The 21717-nt window shown below is 38.2% G+C and overlaps 3 protein-coding genes across 7 annotated transcripts in view; 2 read left to right on the plus strand and 1 right to left on the minus strand.

The window, feature by feature from the left end:
• On the plus strand, nt 1-11194 carry LOC135690386 (thioredoxin-like protein 1). Its single transcript, XM_065207934.2, has 9 exons — nt 1-239; nt 1177-1273; nt 2235-2402; nt 3098-3220; nt 3747-3816; nt 5821-5914; nt 6635-6713; nt 7235-7339; nt 8114-11194. The coding sequence occupies exons 1-9, from the start codon at nt 130-132 to the stop codon at nt 8141-8143; spliced, it is 876 nt and encodes a 291-aa protein (XP_065064006.1). The 5' UTR covers nt 1-129; the 3' UTR covers nt 8144-11194.
• LOC135690388 (uncharacterized) overlaps nt 10291-21717 on the minus strand; it is a 27746-nt gene continuing 16319 nt past the window's right edge. The window contains exons 2-6 of one of the 3 annotated variants that reach the window (XR_010516640.2): nt 19872-20325; nt 15003-18252; nt 13259-13344; nt 12807-12869; nt 10291-11815 (exon numbers count right to left, since the gene is read on the minus strand). Coding sequence is in view for 1 of the 3 variants with exons in the window: in XM_089116032.1 (XP_088972158.1) it covers nt 11595-11815; nt 12807-12869; nt 13259-13328 (354 nt within the window). In the remaining 2 variants the exon portion in view is untranslated. Of the gene's footprint in view, nt 11816-12806; nt 12870-13258; nt 13345-15002; nt 18253-19871; nt 20326-21717 lie in introns of those variants that run through there. The other 2 variants (XR_010516641.2, XM_089116032.1) reach the window with 2 other exon arrangements.
• The window catches only part of LOC135690385 (leucine-rich repeat-containing protein 71), a 39091-nt gene continuing 33806 nt past the window's right edge, over nt 16433-21717 (plus strand). For 2 of the 3 annotated variants that reach the window (XM_089116003.1, XM_065207933.2), the window contains exon 1: nt 20320-21198. Coding sequence is in view for 1 of the 3 variants with exons in the window: in XM_065207929.2 (XP_065064001.2) it covers nt 16433-16568 (136 nt within the window). In the remaining 2 variants the exon portion in view is untranslated. Of the gene's footprint in view, nt 16569-20319; nt 21199-21717 lie in introns of those variants that run through there. The other variant, XM_065207929.2, reaches the window with a different exon arrangement.

The raw sequence follows: 21717 nt of genomic DNA on the forward strand, positions 1-21717 counted from the left end.
GTTATTGACAACGGATCTTAGTCTAAAAAAATCAGGAGGTATTTTAATTTTTAAAATATCAAAAGTTTGCGAATTTGGCAAATCTTCAAATGAGAAAGCGAGATCGAGGCTGGTTGGCATTCATTCAAAATGGCGACCAACCACGGTAATGTGAAAATCATTGCAGATGATTCTCAATTTCAGCCAGAACTAAGCAACGCAGGAAGCAAGCTTGTGGTTGTGGATTTTCATGCTACATGGTAAATTCCATATTTTTGATGATTTAAGCGTTTAGTATTGCTGAACTACGTTTAAATCGAGAAGCCGGCCATTTTCTTCTAGCGTCTTTTAGGTTAGGCCGTACTTAGTCAGCAGAAAATTTGTTGTGTCTTTGTCTAATTGGGAAACCTTAGTATGATGCTCTACATACTCCCGCTCCTCAAATTGGCCCCACCCTTCGAATAAGACCACTTGAATAAGCCCCAACCCTTGAGTAAGTCTGGCCCCAACCCAGGAGGAGTGAAATATTTCGCTTCAGCGATTTTTTATTGAAAATGTTTTGTTTCCCGTTTTTCCTTATTAACATAAACTTAGTGCCTGAGTTTACATGCGCCAATTAAAAAATGATAGTTAGGCTATGTTGCCCATGTTGCCTATTTAGTTAGCCATGCCTCAAGAGTTGTCAATCTGATATTATATTGATCAAAGAGTTATTACTCCTTTAACAGACTGTATAGAGTATTTTCCCGCGCGGAGAACGCCAGATAATAATTTTCTCGTTTGTGGATAACTAACGTTTCCCGCAAAATCATGAGCGGAAATGGTGGAAATTTGCAGGGACCAGATAAACAAATATCTTGCCCAGATTCTTTTTAATATGCTTATGCACAGGCAGAATGAAGGATACAAATTATTGTCTGGGGAACTTTTCAGTCTGGCTCCTTAAAGCACACAGCAATCAACTCAGCATTATTATCAAAACTGCATCAAAACTGGTCTATGAGTAGGTCCATGTTTGCTCTTGTTTGCTTATCTGGAGGACAGTTTTGAAAAAATGTAACATGACAGGTAAAGCTAAGGCAACGAAAGTATCCTTCTTCTCATTGTGATTTCCTCGATGTGTTTTAGTAATTCAATAATTTAGAAATGGAAACCAAGGCTGACCTCATCTGACACTGGGATGTTTTTTTCTTTTAGGTGTGGTCCTTGCCTTAAAATTGGTCCAACATTCGTGAAATTCAGCACAAAGTATAATAAAGCAGTTTTCTTAAAAGTTGATGTTGATCAGTGTGCGGTAAGAAAACTTTTATGTTATTTCATGGACATTATACTCCATTGATGTTTATTCAAACAATTTGGTTGCTTGTTGTTCTGTAGTGACTGTACTAGGCCATTTTTCATTCACTTCCTACTCATTCATCCAGCATGCCAAAACTATGAAATCAACTTGCATCATTTACAACATCACATACAATAAGGCATTTCCTTCACCATTGTTTACAGCTTCACACATCTAAATCATGCTGACTTTTCCCAAGTATAGAACTTTCCTTCTTCATTGCATCATAATTACATCATCAAAACACATCCTTACTCAGCACATTTATTTTGTATAGAAGCATGTTAATTTGTATGTAGTTGTATGTAATTTGATTGCTTGTGGCTCTTCTGGTGACTTCCCACAAACTTCTGTCTTGTGCTTGGCAGTTGCAATCAACTAAAAATGTACCTACCAAGTTTTTGATGTTATTCATTAAAAAGTATACTCAATTATAATCAATAATTACTTAAACATTTTCTTATTATTTCCAATTAGCATCTTTTACATTTCTGTTAAACGTGTGATAGGAAAAACAATCTTCTTTGAACCTTGAATAACAAAACTTCCCATCTGTCCCAGCTGACAACAAACTCTTTATCTTAGTCTTTCATTTCCCTGAAACTCAGAGTAACAACTAAGAACTGTTTTGTTCTGTATAAAAAATGTGTACAGCACAGGCACCACAGAGCATTGAGAATAGTGGAGGGTCTTAAAAAAGTGGGGGGCTAAAACTGAATAAGTAGAGGCTTTCCTGATGGTTCTTCTCTTGATGTTGTACATTCTTGGCAAAAAGTGGGGGCCCCCAGCCCCCCTGCTCCTTGGTGCCTGTACCATAACTTTATGACAGACTGGTAAACTGTTTTAATTTAATCAAAACTTTATAGCCCATATTTCTTTTCACAACTTTTTACATGAACCTCTGCTTTATTCACAGGATGTTGCTGCTAAGTATGGGATCACAGCAATGCCAACCTTTTTATTCTTTAAAAATAAAGTTAAAATTGATGAAATGCGTGGAGCAGATGAGGCTAGTTTGGAGAAAAAGATAAAACAGCATATTGGAGATGAAGGCGGGGAAGACGATGTTGGAGTAGCTGGCCATGTAAGGACTCTTCACATTCTTTTTTGTAATTTCAGTCATATAATGAGCATGGTCAATCAGTGCAACCCTACCCCTGATAAGACCCCCATTCATATCTAATATATGCAAATTGGGGGCAATGTAAACCTAAAGAAGAATCAACCCCAATTTCATGTAGGCCCTCAATAGACACTCTATTCATTTGAAAGCCCCTTTTACAAACCTTAATTGAAGAAACCTCATTTGTAAATTTGTAGAAATGAGCCCAGAGGAATAAGCTCCAGCTTCTTGTAGACCCTCTAGTGCAAACCCCAGCTAATGCCCCAAATAAAGGGGAAATGTGAAACTTTGGGAGTCTTTTGGCTACCCCATGCCTGTTTTCTATGATTTCTGAAGATGGAGTATTGCTCTTCTTTGAAACGTTAATTTATTATAATAACCAATTTTAAAATTAAGTTGAGTCATTTTTATAAGTCTTAGGGAAACCCTAATATATACACCAAAAGAAATGGAGACAGTGTGCGCCTATAGATTGTGGTTTACCCAAAGAATTTATTTAGCTCTTTAGTTTTTTGCTTTTTTTGTTGTAATTTCATATTAAAACATTTTCAGAATAGGTCCAGGGAAGATATCAACATTTTTCTAGACTTCGTTGCACTTAATGTGGTTGTTTGTTTTTTATGGACTCATTTGTATTAAATATTATTTGTTTTCAGGTTGATTTGGGAAGCTTCATTTCAATGGCAGGATGCGCATGCTTGAATGAAAGTGATGAAAACACATTTCAAAATGCCTTGAAGAAAGGACCAACGTATCTTGAAAGTGATTGTGATGAGGAGGTATAATTATCATACATTATCATAATTAGCATGGCAATATAATAAAACTGAGTTCATGTCTTTACTTAATAGAATATATTAGTAGAGAAACTTTGATGATGATGATGATGATGATGATGACGATGACGATGATGATGATGATGATGATGATGATGATGATGATGATGATGATGATGATGATGATGATGATGCAATGACAATGACAATGATGACAATGACAATGATGATGATGATGATGATGATGATGCACTAATTCCAATGAGAATCCAACAGGGCTCTGTGTTAGGCCCTTTATTATTTAGCCATTTCGTTGACACTAGAGCACTGCAAAGAATGAATAACATTGATTCATTCTTAACAAATTTGCTCATATGAATAAGCTAGCCCACCTGGAGGGGGTGGAGAAGTCTTTACATTTCATGTGCAAGATGACTTATGACAAAACATTTGAAACAGGTCTTTTTGAAAGCAGGAAGAAGTTTCACTAAATGAACATATTTGTGACGCAATTTCTTTGTGTTTTCAGCTTCTTTTAACTATCTCCTTCACACAACCAGTCAAGCTACACTCGGTGAAGATTGCAGCTCCAGATGATGGTAAGGTTTTCATATTATTCAATGTGTCTTCAGGAACTGTTGTTGTGTTTTGAGGAGTAGTGGTTTAAAGGCTGAGCAAAGTGGGATTTTTATTGCTTACAGGTGCTGTTTAATTCATGAAAATTAGTCACAGAAATTCTGTTTCGATATTTTGTCAATGCTTTTTTAAAAAATGGCCTTTTTGCTATCTGCGCACCCATAACTCCACACACAGCCTAGATAAGCTGAACAATTAACCTTTAAGTGACACTTCGGAAAAATTATAGGATAAAACTCTTCCCCCTCCCCTCTGTGTTAATGGCCAGAAAGGGCAGATAAGGGGAAGGAAGAGCATTTTCAGTCGCACATTGTCATACAATTGTAAGCGAGACAATTTTCAATTTCTGTTAATATGAGAAAATTTCATCCCCTTTTTACCAAGAAGAAATTCTAAGGATTTACCAAGATTGTGTCATAAGGGGTCCTGTGCAAGCGGGGTAAAGAAATTTTCACCTAGGCAGGTGGTATAGTCTATTTATCTGGGAGAATTTCATCCAATCTTGCACAATCTCACTTAACTCGGGTGAGATCCCTGTAGGCTGGGTTATTCGCCTTCTCATCTCAATAGACAGCTAATTTAGAGAGATAAATGACGGTGAGAGGAGATGTTATTTTTCAGCTAAACTTTCTATCCCTTTAGGCAGAAATTTTTCACTGGGCCTAAAGAAAGGATAGAAATAAACAGTTCGATTTTTCGAAAAATGAATTCCAAAATCGAATTTGAAAATCGAAAATTTAATTTGAAAATCGAAAATCGAATATTTATGGTCACTCGTGTTCTATTTTCGAATGTTGGTAGAACCCTGGTTTCAAACTCTTTACAAATTAGCCTAAAATAAACGCCTCCTTTAAAAAGCGCCTGTTTAAAAGTGGAGGTGGTGGGCGCTCAATCAAAATTTAATCTATACCGACGTAATTTTTAGTCTTACTTGAATAGGGAAGGCAGTTTGCCCGAAAAGACTAGCAATAAACAACAAATTTTGTTCTAATTATACTCTTGTCTGTCTTTCTTTTCGTTTTTTCATAGCAAAAAAAAGTTTTTAACACATCTTCTTTTCTATTTTCGAAATCTCTCTTTTTTTTGTGTTCGCTTGAAGTTGCTTTCAAAAGTTCCAGAAAAATTAAATAAGCGCCCTGCTCGAATGAGTGCCCTGCTTGAATAAGCGCCCCCCCTTTGAGGCCCAAAAATTAAATAAGCGCCCGGGCAGCAGATGTTTATTTTGCCGTTTTAAATCCCGTGTATCCAACGTAAAACCAAGAAAATACTAATGTAAAATTTAAATGTACCACAACTTAATTAACTTACTGCTTTAAGTTTCGCAATTATTGGTTTTTCTCTTAATTGAATAAATAAATATGTATTTTTGGCTTGTGACTCGACGCCACATTATACAATTTCCAAAGCTTCTCCTTGTTTACAAAAAGACGAATTTTTTTAACTAAACAGTCTCTACTCTGTAAAAGTTATACAGTTTTTTTTGCCGCGTCTAAACAATACTCTAATTTTCAAGCCAATGTATAAACTCAAGGATTTTTAACAACTTTGCTAGATAGCCTTTCAAAAGGTACAATGCAATGCTAGTTTTCTCGACATTTTTGTTATATGATTAGTTCATCATAGTATTAACTAGTTAAACTTTATTCTGAAATTTAGTTGTTATTGTATTGAAAAATGCGGCTCTTACTTAAATTTCTTTCCAAATAAACCTAGTTTAGAAATTTGGATGGGTAGTTTTCAGTTGTACTTTAAGGCAACCTCGACGCCTCTTTAGACCAAATTTTCGTATCTTAGCCTGCTCGCAACAGATTAAACTGTTTTCCGCCCTTGCAGTTATTTGTTCTTTCATTTTAGGTAACATTTTGTAAGAACTCAACTTAACGACTTTAATATTCTGTCAACGGAATATGCATTGCTAATTCTGTATATGGGAGCTTTTCTTGACATATTGTAATTCCATGTTTTAGGCCGAGGACCGAAGACTATCAAAATCTTCAAGAATCAACCATCAGCTATCGATTTCGACCAAGCAAAGCGAATGGAAGCTTTACAAACTCTCAAGTAAGTTCAAAATTGAATTTCTTGATTTTCATAGCTCTGATATGAACCATTTTAGTTTGCTGGAGCTAGGGTGAAATTCTTGAATCAATCTTACGCTTGTCAAACAGTTTATTAAGAGAGAGAAGATTTTACTAGCTGGCATAGTAAATCAATCAACCTTATCGCACCTTTCACCTTTTATGTTTGACCCTTCACCTCAGACTTCTTGTATTTGACCTTTCGCCTTTCGCCTCTTATGGTTGACCCTTTACCTCAGACTCCTTGTATTTGACCTTTCGCCTTTCACCTCTTATGTTTGACCCTTCACCTCAGACTCCTTGTATTTGACCTTTCACCTTTCACCTCTAATGTTTGACCCTTCACCTTAGACCTCTGTAGGACATTAAGCTTTGTTAATTTGGCTCCAAAGATTTCTTTAATCAGCTATTTTAGACAACTGTAACTTCATTTGCCTAATTAAAAGGTATTGTGATTCAGGAATAATCCGTGCATGATTTCAACTATATACTACTGAGAGTAAATTCCAAGATTGAACATTGTTCAGAATTTGACATTTAAGTGGCTGCTACAGCAATCGTAAGACGAAATGAAAGCTATTTGAATTCTGTCCAATGAAATCCTTATTTTTCTGCCTACTCCAGCTATACTACGAAGTACATATGACATTGACCTTTATTGACCTTTCTTCTTTGACCTGTCACCTTTGACCTTCCTTTTTAGCTTATCCAGCGATGATATCGATGGAAACCAAATAATTGAACTGAGATATGTGAAATTTCAAGATGTGCAAAATATAATTGTAAGTATCAAAATTGTCGCTCATTTCTTGATCTCATGTGATTGTGTGATTCCTTAATCGATTAAATCAGTGTTGAATTGATTGCTGTATCGATAAAAATCAATGAAAGGAAACTATGATGAGCAAAATTCATTTTGATCTGAAATTAGAAAGGACGGATCAATTTTTCTGCCTGTAAATTTCCCTTGATGTCTGTTCCTGTTTAAGTGCACACAATGCAGAAGAACAATTTTAGCAAATCGGTTTTACGTCAGGATTAGAAAGTGAGAAACTCTTTTTCTCATTTTTGTATGATACGTCACTTCCTTTTGTTTGTCTCGCTGCAAATTGTGTTTTGCTAAACAGGAAACATTAAGATCCCAATTTAACTTTCCAATTTGTCTTCTGAACATGTGCCTGTAGAAGAAGTTTTTAAATTCAGATTCATTTTTACATCATTGTTGAAAATCCTACGAAATTCAAATGTCACCTTAAAGGTGAAAGGTCATGCCCTATTCTCATTGATTCTATTCTTTCTGTAGATTTTTGTTCAAGATAACCAAGGAGGCGAAGAGACAACAGTCATCGGTAATTTGACCATAATTGGAAGTCCAAGCGAAGCTACGAAAATGAGTGATTTCAAAAGGGTAAGTGACCTTTGACCTTAAACATCATTGGAAGTAAGAAGTTCCCATCTTCATGAGCAGGAAAAGGGACCTTTAGTGTGTGGCACAGTTCGTTGCTTTCTCTACAAAATCTATGACATGGTCTTCAAGTTTCTCAACCATCCTCCAATTAATTAAGTACTTGATAGGATCTGCATGTTTCTAAAGGAAATAGTTGTACTTTTAGTGTGTTTTGAAAAAACCTTCCAATATGATTTTCCAATAAGAAATCACATCTATTGGTAAAATTCACCTTTGCATAGACCACAAAATTCAACTTGCTATACAAATTATTTTATGAATAAACTTACTACGACTATTTTAAAATGTTTATAATCTTAAGACATTTCCATGACCCCCAGTTATTTTAACCGCTCATTGCCCCGTTTTTCTCTGGCCTAAGATCACTTTCCCAGATGGTCAACAGTGGACTAGAATCAGGGACGGATTTAAGCAGTAAGGATGGGGGAGGGGGGTGTTAGACAATCATTGGATTTTGTGCCATACCCTTTCGGTGACTGGAACTTTTCTGCATCATTTTGTTGCTACAGACTACCAAAAATTGCTCTTTACCGAATCGAAGCAATATTCACCAAAGAACACAAAAAGATTTGGGGGAGGTGTCGCACCTCCACATCCCCTGTAAATCCGTCCCTGATTAGAATCCTTGAGGCCAACAAATGTCAACAAAAGTGAGACCCTATCAACTATGTTTGAAAAATAAATTTTTTCTTCAAACTCCACCTTTTTTCCAAGGTTGCTGGGAAAGCCGGGGAGAGCCATTAAAACAAAGGAAACAAGCACATTGTTTGAAGAGTAGGTGCCCTAATAGAGCGATTACATACAATTTTGCGCAGCCTCGTTACCACGTGCTGCCTCGTTTAAAAGATAGAAGGCTGCTTGGTATGTGAAAATCCAGAAACAATTTTGTTCATGAATTTCATTTTCTGATTATTGAGTTGAGTTAAGATTCTAAACATAGTCGATATCGCAAAGGATAGTTTTCATCATGAATCGCAAAGGATAATTTTTTTGTCGTTTTCCTGATATTGTCTTAAGTATGAAAATTAAAATTACTGTGTACCGGTCTGTCGTACACAGATGCCGTATAGGCAAAGCTGTACACACTATTTGGTGTTTAGAACAGGAAGGTTCTAAGTTGCTACTCCGAGTTTCACACTTAATGTGATCATCAGGCATTTTGTATGCTTTTTACTAGACTATAAAATTATTGTAGACAATAAGAAAACATTATTAAAAAACATTGTTTGTTTTAGAAAGAATTTCTTTATAAGCATTTAATTAGTTATTGCCCGCAACTCGCGCGCGATAGCGCGCGAGTGAAGGGCTTATAGTCTGCCCCGCGTATAAGTAGCATATGGAAGCTTCAGTTCATGTTGTCAGCACTTTTTCAGCAGATTTTGTCACTTTTCTGCTGCCATGACAACTGTCAATCAATTTCATTGTCAATCAATCGGCTTTGTCGAGGAGGTCGTTAACCGCCACCTCTTTGTGCGGAAGGGAATTATCTTCGGAGCGTTGCTCTGCCAAGACTCTGTTAAAGGCCTTCGGTTTTTTGGCACGAAAACGGTGCTGCATCACAGCTCTGTTCTCCGCAATGGATGGAAGTTTTGTTTCGAAGTTTTGGGAATCAAAACCAGTCGAATGCCACACTTTTCTCCCAAAAACTCGAGACCGTACGAGCAAAAGTTATGATTTTCGTGATTATCGAAAAATAAATGTCAAACCCTCGAAAAACTTCATGATTTTCAAAAGGGCGTTGGACTTAAATCAAAGGCAAACTGAACACCAAAAATTCTTGATAAAAAGAATAGTTTAGCATCAACTAGAGCAGCTGTTTTTATAGAATTGTGAAAACCCAAGATGGTGTCTTCTTCGAATATCCTGACCTACATTTTCAAAACAATCATTATCAAGGAACTAATTGTTTGCGGGCAGTACTAGCAAGAGCTATTTCTAGTTATTAATAGAGAGAGAGCGGGAAAATAACCGACCCGAGCGAGGCTCGAACTCACGACCCCTGACTTTGTACGTCAAGTGCTCTATCCGCTGAGCTAATTAGTTATTACCAAAAGTACGAATTTGTCGTGGTAATTCAATAAAACGCCGTAGGCAACCTCAGATGGCAAAAATCATCAAATGGAGGGGTCAATTCGAGAATTTACAGTAGCAGTGGGGGCTTATTCGAGGGGGGGGCCTATTGTTAATTTGTAGTTCTAGGGTTAGGGCTTTTTCGAGGGGGGGGGGCTTTTTCGAGGGGGGCAATTCGAGGATTTACGGTATTTATGTACCAATTGTTTTGTACTTGAGATTTCTGTAGACGTATTGTCAAAATGGCAGTATCCTTAAATTTTCATTCAAATGATTGTCATTTTAGTTGTCCTTTACCGGGGCCAGTGCTACGAGGGGCGAAAGGAGTTTGCACTCCCTTGGCAGCATTCTTTCTTCCTCTTTCTTTACCTGTTTCACTTCTTAGCCCTTTCGCCTTTCCCCCTCCCTCTTGTGCACCTTCTTCTCTTTCGCCCTCATATTATTTCTCCTTTGCCTCAAAGTTTGTTTTTCAATCCAAAGATATTCTGTTACCTGATACTCCCGGGTGATTGCTAGTAAGGGTGTGCAGGTTGACAACCCCTTGGAAAACAACTCTGTTTGAAAAGAGTGTTTTTGCCAAAATGTTCGGGAAATACATGATTGCTTATCTACTTTGTCGGCAAATGCCACCCAGAACCACCCATCCCCTCCCCCCCCCCGCATGAGCTAGTGACCCTCCTGTCCTTATATCAAAATAACCATACTTGATCGGTCACTGCACATTTTCTTTGATCGTAAAAGCCTGAGCAAATTAAAAGATTTGTCTTGGGTTACTTAATCGACTCCTTAACGCAGTTTTAGTTTAGAAAAGTCAACGAAGCTCCGACAATTCTGCGTACTTTAATAGACAACACAGACAAATAGTAAAATGTGCAAAAATAGATAAAAATAGATAAAAATAGTTCAACTGTACTAGTGATGAAATTACAAAATTCTAACTAAGGACCTTGGAGCATATTGCAGATTGAGGGGGGTTGAAACGTTTTTTGTGGGGAGGGGGTGGGCTAAGAACGGTAAAAATACGAGTACGGTGATTTTTTGCATGGTTTTAAATACATTTTGGGTATTATTGGGGGGTTAAAGCCCCCATCAGCACCCCTACTTCCGCGGTCCCTGATTGTAACAATCATTAATTTATTCAACATATTGTTTCATATAAAAAATAGAGCGAACTGTAATAAGAAACAATATACAGTTAGAACTTGACATTTCAAACAAACATTTTAAAACGCACGAAAGATTTTTGTATGATTATAAAACATCAGGATAGTAATCGAAAACTTCTCTCTACTCAAAGACAATAAAAATGTCCGATTTTTGTCATCATTTTAACCACTCTCTTTGCCATTCTGCCATAAGCAATTAAGATGGATTCACATTTGAGTGTGGAGTTAGCTATTTAAAAGTTGACTATTTTAGGGGCTGCTCCTTCGAAAAGGGCCCTCGTGCGAAAGGGGACGCTCCAAGAAGGATTTAAAATACAATAACATTATAAATTACAGAAATACTAGTTGTGTAAATGATGTTAGAAATTAAATGAGGCTTAAAAAGCATTTGGGTTATGAGGTTAAGAAATATTTTCGGCAATACCACGCCATGCTAGTATTAGCAACACTACTGAACGGTGGACAGGACCCAAGCCACGAATTTGAAAATGAGGGGGGCAAGGCTAGCAAAAGTAGGGGGCCAAGGCTACTTTCCCCATTTAATGCAGCTTTAAAACTGCTTGCTTCGCAAAAAACTGCTTGCTAGTTTACAAGATGTTGAAAACCTTTGGTTTATTTTGTGCAAATCAAGTCGTTCCAAAAACCCTCAGCCACCCTTTCCCCCTCTTCCTCCAACCAAAAAGGGCAGTACACCTATTCCTTTGAGCTTCAAAATTAAACTCACCAGGTTAGGAGGCTTGACTGGCTGCAAGTCTCTGTTCTGATTTCTTTCACGAGCTACTCTAACAGAGGTGTGCTGTGAAGGAGCTTGAAGTAATCTACGCTAGAACGAGACTTTCAGCAACTCAAGAATGCCGCATACCGCGCATACCTAAATCAGATGTTGGAATTATTTTTCAATATGAAAGTTAGATTCTGCAACCCAAATAATCAAAACGTCAATCATGATTTGATGATTATCAAACTGATCGCATAGTTGTGAGTAATCCAACGAATACAGTTCCCAGCAGAACCATTTTGCTCGTGACGTCACGATTAGCTATAGATCTTCTCCTGTAGGAGGATCGTCGCCTTGTTGAAAACCTCCTTCTCGATGAAAACCTCCTTCTCGATGAAAACCCCCTTCTCGATGAAAATCTTGATGAAGACCTTCGTGCATCGGATTTCGGACTTGCTACCCCTGAAATTGTAAAACCGACAAGCTCGTGTACATACAGGCATATATTACCATTCTATTTTTTGTAGTTAAAAGCTAAACTTTATGCTAAAAGGGGGCTGATTCCGTCCTTGGTGAATATTATGTGGGGCATCGGGGGCTTGCCAGGGCTGCCGAGAACAAAGCTGAGCCATGGGGCAGCCAATGGGTGTCGCCTCTTGCTTGACAGCGAATATGGGTACCAGTTTAGGACAATGAAAACAGATTCCAAAATTACGGGCAACAGACGGAGCCTGGGCGCCAGTGCACTTTCCCCGGCTACCCTTCCCTAGCGGCGGTCCTAGCGAAAGCCCATGAAAGGTGATATCTAGTCGGAAAATCGTAGGCCTGGAAACCCCCCCTCGAGCGAAAGCCTGAATTTCCGGCACTGGATTCCGCAAAATAAGCACGTTAGCACAAAAATCATAGTGATTCAAGTTAGACAAAGTTTTTACGTCTTGGTTTCAAATGGTTTAACCACACAGAGAGAATTGTCATTGTGAGGCCTCAGTAGAACAGCCCCCCCCCCCCAGTGTTCTCTAAAATTAAGAAAGGTGTGTTCCGTTGAAGTGCGAGGCGTTTTCGTAGAGTTTCTTGGTCATTTTATAAAGCCTTTTATAAAGAAATAGAGTTAGAAGAACACCCCGGCTCAAAACAAGAGTTTGGTGGCCTAAAAGTTAGGTTAGTCTCCTTCAGTATAATGCTGAATGCAAACAGTAGTGGATTACAACAGGCACCGCGGAGCGTTGAAAAAAGTGGGGGTCTAAAAAACTGTGTGGGGGGGCTAGAACCGAATAAAAAGAGGCTTTACTGATGGTTCTTCTTTTAATATCGTGAATGTCGTAAAGGTTTTCAGCCCCCTAAAACCGTACTATGTTACGTGGTCCCTGAAATATATTTTCATGCTCGTTGGCCTAACTTCCGGTCAATAAAGAATTGTAACCAGCCTGAGGACAGTAGTTGGTAGTATACTAACCTGATTCAACTTCTTCAAAATCAAAGTTTTCAAATTCTTTCAGTTCTTGCAAAGGATCATATTCTAGAAAAAACATTGCACAGAGCTCGTCATCATGACTACAATTAGTAGAATAATAATAATGATCACATCGTCATCATTGTCATCATCATTATTGTCACCACATTCAACATCAATCATTGATTGTGAATCACCAATCAACATCAATCACTCATCCTCAATCATCAATCAACATCAATCATTGATTGTCAATAACCAATCAACATCAATCATTGATCGTCAGTCATACATCAACATCAATCATCAATTGTCAACATCAATCATCAATTGTCAATCATCAATCACCATCAATCGCTCATCCTCAATCATCAATCAACATCAATCATTGATTGTCAATCACCAACATCAATCGCTGATGATAATAATCCTAAACTTTATCAAGACTAGCATACCTGCATCTCCTTTTGATAAACCAAACAGACATATCAGCGAGGTGCAAATGAAAATGATTGAGGTATTCATGATTGAAATACGATCCCTTGAAAAAAATAAAGATAAATTTTGCAGTTATTCATCTGCTACGGAACTATGCAACTAATTCAGCATCAAGGAGTATTGCTAATGTTGACTGAGTTTAATGCCGGAACCAAATACCATTTTACAGGCATGTGACGCAGGCTAGGTGGAGCTTGGAGTGAAAATATTTTTGTGGGCTCACATTCTGAAAACGAAGAGCAAGGTGATCGACCGTTCGTTCCATGCAGATAATGAGGAGAAAATGATGGTGGTGGTTTGAGGGGGGGGGGGGGGAGGGGGGGGGGTGTTATCATAATTGTGTATGAGTTTGTGTATGAGTTTCAATGTCTTAAAATAAGGTCTTACTTTGTTCTGTAAAGACCATACTATGGTTGACATAACAGGGCTTGCTAGTGTCAATGGTAGATCACAAAGAATTTGAACCTTCTTGAAAATTTTATTTATTTAATAAAGCACAAAACCTTTTTGAAGGGGAATAGCTGGGGAGCAATGGAAGATTGAAGGCACTGGTGGTCATCTGGGGGGGGGCAAGGAGACAATGGTCTTATGTTCTGAAACAGTGAGAAAATACGACACGACATGATTTCATCAAAATAATAGGCTTGCCCCCGATGTTGGACCAAGTTTCCGCCCCTGGTTGCAGAAGCGATTGCCCCAAATGTTGGTTTGCTAAAAAAGGGCCCATTAATTAGATGACGAGGCGTGAAGCATTGGAGTTTCTAAAGTGATGACGTCACATAAATCTATTTTTAGAATTATTGAATTTGTATCCCATAAACTGAAAGAGCATCATAAATACCATAAATAAGTATGCAAAATCAGTCAAATGTGTTACGTATTGGCTGAGATATGACCACATGTGTATTGGGGCTTTCCCCATCTGTATTTTGGTCTCAGTTCACAACTTTATGGAAAAAGCGAAAAAACGCTGATTCGTTTGTAAACTTCACATCTTTCATTGGCAATATCTCAACTGAGTTTGGACATATTTGACTAATTCGGCATATTGGTTATCATTTCATGGTGATTTTTTATGTCATGTGGTTAAAATTCAAAAATTCTAAAAATAGGTTTTTGATGACGTCATACTTGACGTCAGAACTCTATTTTGCCAAAAACAAAACAGCTGATTCAGCATTGCTTTGGTTGGAAAATCTTTAAAATTTAAAGGTGTTTCCTCAACTTAAAAGGGCGTGGCATCTAAAACATTTCTGTCCAAGCCCCGTGACTTCCTGTCCATCCAACATATTTCTTGCAAGTGCCGCCCCTGCCCGAATATTTGATTTGCAAGATGAGTTCATTGTAATCGTTTTTCTTCAGCCTGTTGTCTTTGTATTTTGATGGAAAGTCTTAGGCCTATCGCAAGCAATATAACGATCGCAGGTAAGGACGCTTCCACCAGGGGGCAATGGGGGCAGTGGGGGCTCCTTGCATTCACGAAATTGAGTATTTGCTTCTTTTACTTTTGTTTTGCCTTTTTCATTGGCGCTTTGCCCCATTGCTATCTTTGAGTGTAGGCCTCCCTGATCAAAGTCCAGTATAAACGGAAGGGAAGGAGCATTGCAAAAAGACTTAGAAATACCTATCGCAATTGAAATGTAATTTGGAAAGCTAGAGATTTAAAAAATAATAAAGTACAAGTTGAGACTTTGCTCTTACCTCGTTGCGCAAGGATACTGGGGTATAGTTTCTTCGCGCAATTTCTTTCTGAATCTTTGTCGCGTTTTTTGCAATGCTCAGATGAACCAGTATCGTTTCCGGTGACAAGTGATCAAATATTCACCCTTACAATAACCAGACGTCCCCAAAATACATTCTTCCGTGGTCTTTTAACAAGCTCGGCAAAATCGCATTCTGATCACATTCTGTGGTTCAGTAAGAAATAGAAAACCGGGGGTACGAAGCTTGAAGGGCTCACAGTGATCAACGCAAACGAGGTCACTCCTCTCGTCAATTTCCGGGCCCCTTAAAAAATTCCAGCTAACACACCCATGCTACTTTCCTCAACAGCCATATTTTACATAATAAAAATATTTTACTCATGCCACTTGAAGTTTTGGGGGGTTTTCAGAGGCGTTCTCTTCTCTGCAAATGCTCTCAATTACAGTATCCTTAGGATTGCCTAAGCGTGATGTTCCTCAATTTTCTCGAAATTTGCAAAAATCTTTCTGGAGGTAAAATTGTCCTTAATGACCATGTACCTCTGGTATATAGTCGTTGAATTTAAAAACAGTCTTTTTACATTTTACTTTCTTGCCTGAAATACATATTTCTCCTCTTCGGCAAACCTCTTCGCAACCAATCCCCTCAGTTTTTGAAATTCCCCTCTTCTTTTAAATCGTTGCCTCCAGATGAAAAAAATCATCAATTTTCTGTTTGTCGTTTTCACCAAAATAGCATCACCTCCCCCCTGACGTGATAAAAAAAAGGAATAAAATGCAGTTTCGTGCTTTAGAAGATTCTCTTTTCAGATCTTTTGTTCCGCTGTTATTCTTTGTTTTTCGACTAAAACAAATTCTAAAGAAAGCGAAGAATTCTGGTTTCCGTTTGTTGTTGTTTTCTGTTGCCATGTTGAAGCTTTTTTACACCGACACCATCAGTGGTGTCTCCAGCCTGGTCTCCAGGGGTCTGACTTCTGGAGCCCTGTCAATTTTTCCTGGAACAGCTATCCCTGTAATCCGGCAATGTTTCGAACAGGGGGCCAAGCCCCCTTTCTGAAATAACGCCAATATCTCAAGCATCCCCAGGTCTATGCAATTTTGGCGAAAATGGGGAGCATGGTCCTCGTATTCCCCCATTATCCCACCGTAATCGGGGGGCCCAAAACAATTATGTACCCTTTTTGGAACAAGTTATCGGCAAGTCAAACTGCAAATGAGAAAAATGCTTGACGACACCATTATCCAGCAGCCTCGTAATTCTAAAGATCGCTATGGCAACCCATCTTAACTAGAGCAAGATCAAATTTTCAAAATGGCGTGTAAGAAAATGAACAGCTAATGCATGAAAGAAACTTGATTTCTATTGATGATTTTGTTCATTGTTAAATGATTAAGCCTTTACGAAGGACCACAATTTTATAAAAGAACATGGCAAAGAAGAATTCTGCTGGAAAGACCACGGGTCATGGCCACGAGAAAAATGAAAGGTCTGAATCAGAACGCTCGAAGTCTAGGCCAATGACCAGCGTTGGTTCGACTGTGCATTCAGATATCGACGAAAATGGTAAGTTTTGTCACCAGAGAGTAGTTAAGTAGCTTGTCTTTGTACAATGGTCTATTATCAAGGCTGCCAATTTCCTTCAATTTATGAAATAACCAAAGCATAATTCAAAGGTATGTGTTTAATTTTATTTCCAAATTTGACGTCAAATATTGGCATAAATCATGCTTTAATCGAAAGGAATTTTAGACTGGGTGCTCAATTCCTTCAGGTTTTGAATTCCTCTGTAACTTAACGCTGCAAACTCGCGTAGATTTACTGGTTCAAAGAACATATGTGGCTTTCTAGGCCAATGCAACTTTGTCTGGGAAATCTACATCAGCTCCAAAAATCTAGTCTGCCTTTTACTTATCTATCAGATCATTTCGAAGTCATCTCCTCCGTTTTGAAAAGCCACTAATAGCAAGCATACCATGTTAAAATTCTACGCTTCAAGGTGTCAAATATGTGAAACTATGAAAAAGAAAAGAAAGCTATTGAACAATAATCACCACTTTGTTTGAAGAATTGGCACCAGACTAAAAAGGTCTGAGACTATGTGTTTGAAGTCATACATTCTCAGTTATTTTTGAGAGTCAATAACATTTAATGTTGTTATCAAGGGGTTTTGCGCAGCTGAAATGCAAAAGCACACAGATGTGGCAAACAAATTTTGTAAATTCAACTTAGGCAAAGGCAGAGTTGATATTGCTTGCAAAATAGTTTGATATTATGTGGATTTGCCACTTCTTTTGATTTCTTGTTTCCTTAATTATATAATTTATAAATTATCATTTTTTTTGGAGAAAATTCTAGATCCTGGAAATATATATCTAATGTAAATTAATCTGAACATAGGTTTTACATACAATGGTAAGGGCTGGATCAAGGTTTTGTGCTATTAGTGCTGCAACATTAGGCCCATTCCTGAAATAGGCCCAGATCAGGGCCATCAGAAGAAGGGGCTGGGGGGCTGGAGAGAGGATGGTTCAGTTGTTAGAGGCGCTGACTAAAGACCCAAGGGTCTGTGGTTTGAGTCCCTGGCATGACCAAACTTTCAACCAGAGTGGGGAGAGTCGCCAGCTCTCTGTAATTCCAGGCAGAGGAATCATGAGGTGTCGTCACATTGAGAGGAAGGACGAGGACACTGCTTGATAAGCACAGCTTCTCAGTGTCCTAAAAACTACCTTCTGATGCTAACTAAAAACAGATACTAATACATTCTGGTTTTGCCGGGTTGGTGTCCTCATTCTTAGAAGGGCATGAGATACCGTAGGGCCTTACAAAATTAACAATGGAGGTTGTAAATGGCTTTGAAAAAGGCAAAAATTTCACAACATACTACTAAAAGCTTGCTTGTCTGATGCTCCTCAGAGTATAAAACGTCAGAATAAGGGTCCTAAAGAACATGATGAAAAGTATGTACTGCAAACAAATTGTTTAAATTAAGGTTGTGTTGAATATCAGAAAATGTTGAAGTTCTGCATGTACTAAAAATAATCTTTGCAAATTATATCGCCTCTTATTCATAATTACACTATTAATATAATGTATGTGTTTAAAATTGTTCTGACTCTTGCTCAGACATGATGGTCATCAATTGGAGAACAATAAGTATGAATGATTAATACTTAGAGAAGGTGCCCCTCCTTCTTCTCTTCTTGTCACCAAGATTAATTTACATCTCCCCTGCAACGTCACTGGCTAGCTAGAAAATAGAAGAAAATGCTTAATTATTCTTGAAAGTATGTTAAAGGCTCTTGCACAACCAGCATGCTTTGTCACTATATCTTCAACAAAATACCTATTAATTTCTCTGTACATAAAAAATTGCTACAGTAACATATCTCATTGCAAGATTCACAGAATCCGGCGGACAGCCTATCCTGCGGTTCTTCCTTCTCACACAACATATGCTGGTTGTTTACAATTTCCTCTATTCGTGAAGACTACACGCAGGTTAACCCTTATTAGCTACAAAGACTGGAAAATGAATGAAGCTCAGTTTTAGAAAAGCTTTCGGGTGATTATTGGGTGTTCGTGAATTATTGATCAGAATTCCGATGTAAAAACCAAAAACAACCCAAGAATATTGTCATGCCCTGAAATTAAGTATTTTTCAATCCTGTGGCGTTGATCCTTGATTAAAAGTCTTAAGAAAACATGGGCTTGTAAATTAATTTTGCTGGAATGCTTGCTAGCTATATTGACGTTTATTCCCAATTAATTATTGAGTTTTTCAGAGTTTTTATGCGGAGTTACGCGGTTTAAACAGTTTTTGTGGACAGCTTTGATAACGTCATCACAACTCCAGTTGTTTCTTTGCCCCAGGCCCCGAAAAAAGCTCTCGACTGGCCTGCCTACCATCTGTGACAATATCCTACAGTGCCAGACAGATTTGTCCCTGATTCATTGACCTAGTAGTTCTGTCTGTCTTTTGTGATTTGACTTCACCAAATAATCTTGAAAACCACATATTGAAGTGGTATTTCAAACAGGGGTGGATCTAGAGCAAATTTGATGGAGGGTCAGTTGGTAGCGGGGGCGCTGAGAGAGTTTCAGAAAATAGTGACTAGTGTACGCTGTATAAAACAATTGCAGACCCTAACAACTGACAGAAGGCTCTCAGTTTACTTTGTAAGGGAATTTTCATAATAATGTTTGTATACTTTGAGGTGATTTTTGAAGTAAATTAACCTATAAGTCTCAGAAACTTTTTCACCTGACTCCCATTCTTGAAAAGGGGCGCACAATGTCCGAAAAAGGGGCGCCAGACTTGCTTCAACTCGGTGAAGGAGGGGCAACTGCCCCTAGCTGCCCCCTTTTTAATCCGCGACTGATTTCAAACCACTGGACATAAATATTTCACCTCTTATAGACAACTATTATAAGATTGTTTGTAGTGACTGTAGTTTCTTATCTTGCATTTTTGGAAGCATTTTAAAAGTGGGGAAGGGCAAATGTAGGGGAAGGAGGCATCTTTGTGGGCTATAATTTTTTTAAAGCCATTTTTTATTCAAGCCGTTTTTGTTGTAACTTGTTGACGCATAGGTTGAATCTTGATTTGGATTTATTAATTAGATTTCAAGGTTACGCGGAAAACAGACCAATTTTGCGTGCATTCAATGTAGTCTTTCCCCTTCAATTCACAGAGTTTGAATTTTTTTTATGACCATACGATAAAGGGGTTGGATCGTTTCAAGTCGAACGGAAGAAGATCGCGTTTGATTAGTTCCTTGAGATGACCAATCAGCGGCCGAACACGTGCTTCATACGAATAAATTAAAATAAATGAACTACAGAATGAACTACGAAAAATTGACTTACTCATGCCAAAGTTCCCTGATATTGTTGCAGACTCTAGCTCTCTTGAGATCTTTCCAGGCCTATGTTCCCGTGAAGTTTTGTTTATTTCTTGAAAAGCTGTCTGCCATTGATCTGAGAGCTCTAATTGTGTCCGTCACATCAACCAGTTTTGCGTTTAATTCTAATCCTGTTCTTGGTTTTCTCCCAGGTTACGGTATTTCGCTGTCCCAGAATTTAGAGTTTGTTTGAGACTGCGTTCTCCTGACATTGGTTTATTGTCAAAGCTATATTCCATCTAACAAGCTACCATTTCAACCGTTACACACACCCAACGTGTGTTAATTTCCATCTTTCCTCCCATCGTGTGTTAATTTCGATCTTGCATCTCTCTGTTCCACCCAACGTGTGTTAATTTCCATCTTGCACTTTGTCTCTGTTCCAGGATTTCCCTCATTCCGGATTTTACCCTCCGAACCTGCAAAATTTATTAGTGCTTTCATTGTGGCCAGAGTTTGCTTACCAAGCAGCTATATATACACAGTTTAAACAAGAAAGGTCGCCTACACTGATCCACAATATAAGCTATTCACCAGTATGGCTAAACTATGCACTAATTTTGGTCTGTAAATTCATTCGTTAAAGCAAAATCTACCTTGTCATTAGCTCAGCCATTTTCATTCATTCTAAAAGATGAATTTAGAGAAGGGTTCAACTCTGAAAACGAAAATCTGCTGTTAGAGTTGCCTTAGACAGGCAAGTTTGAGCCACATGAATCTGGTTTCATTTCTTCGCAACCACGCTTCTGAAGTCAAAACTGGTATCGATTTTCGAACACTGTTACGCGCTGTTCAAAATTACGAGCCTCCTGCGAAATTTCGTAACAAGATTTCGACCTTCGAAAAAGCCCGTGACTGCTTGCAGTTTTCCAGAAATTGTACTCATTTCGCTCCACAATTATACAAAGTATATAACAATTCTCTTCTAAGCAAATATATCGACGAGTTTTAATCAAAACTCAGCTGTTTGTTTAAGAATGAATTCCGAATCCGCAATTCGTATTCGACGCAATTACGACGACAAGTGCTGATGTAGCATACCGAGGGATTCGCAAAGGTTGATAATATTTGCCGAAGCACAAAGGCTGCAAGATGTCAATTTGCTTTGGAGTTATATGATCAGCTTTGTTGTGATATGAGCGATCGAGAAGCGAACTGTAGAGGAATCTAAACGCTGCGAGATCGTGGATACAGTATCTTTAATATTCGTCACATGCCAGGACAGTGGTGTCACGGAACGTAGAAACTTCTTCTTTATTTGTAAAAACGAAATGCATTGAACCAACTCAAAGGTAAGGATTCTGTTGCTCCGTACTGCCTTTTCTGCTCTTATTCTGGTTTGTTTATCAAAATATTTGCAACGCACGGACATTTTAAGTAAGTGGTTTTAGCGATATACAAGCACCGAAACTACCCCAAATATTAGCCAAATCTTAGTACTGTAAATCCTAAACCGTATCTATGATGGGGTGGGGGGGAGGTGGCGTTAGGGGGCGGCCTTGGGGGCTGATGGCATTGGGGTGGGTATGCTCTCCTCTTCAAAATAAGAACTCTGTTTCAAACGAGGAATCTTTTTCATCTATGGGTACTTCGTTAGTAAATTTTAAAACCTTTCGGTAAATTTTCACAGATTGGATAGCTTACAAACTTCCTATCCTAATGAAACCCGAAACCCAATAGTTAGCGGCTCTGTTTGAATCCCTCAAGGATTTCTTTAACTTAGTCTTAGGTCTAATTTAGGGAAGAATTCATGTCTGTATGGAGTAACTTCTCCTTGCATACTTCTCACTAGAGAAAGGGGGTAATTTTGA

The sequence above is a fragment of the Rhopilema esculentum genome, chromosome 1 (genome assembly GCF_057945365.1).
Source record: "Rhopilema esculentum isolate cy_ngs chromosome 1, ASM5794536v1, whole genome shotgun sequence".
Taxonomy (NCBI): domain Eukaryota; kingdom Metazoa; phylum Cnidaria; class Scyphozoa; order Rhizostomeae; family Rhizostomatidae; genus Rhopilema; species Rhopilema esculentum.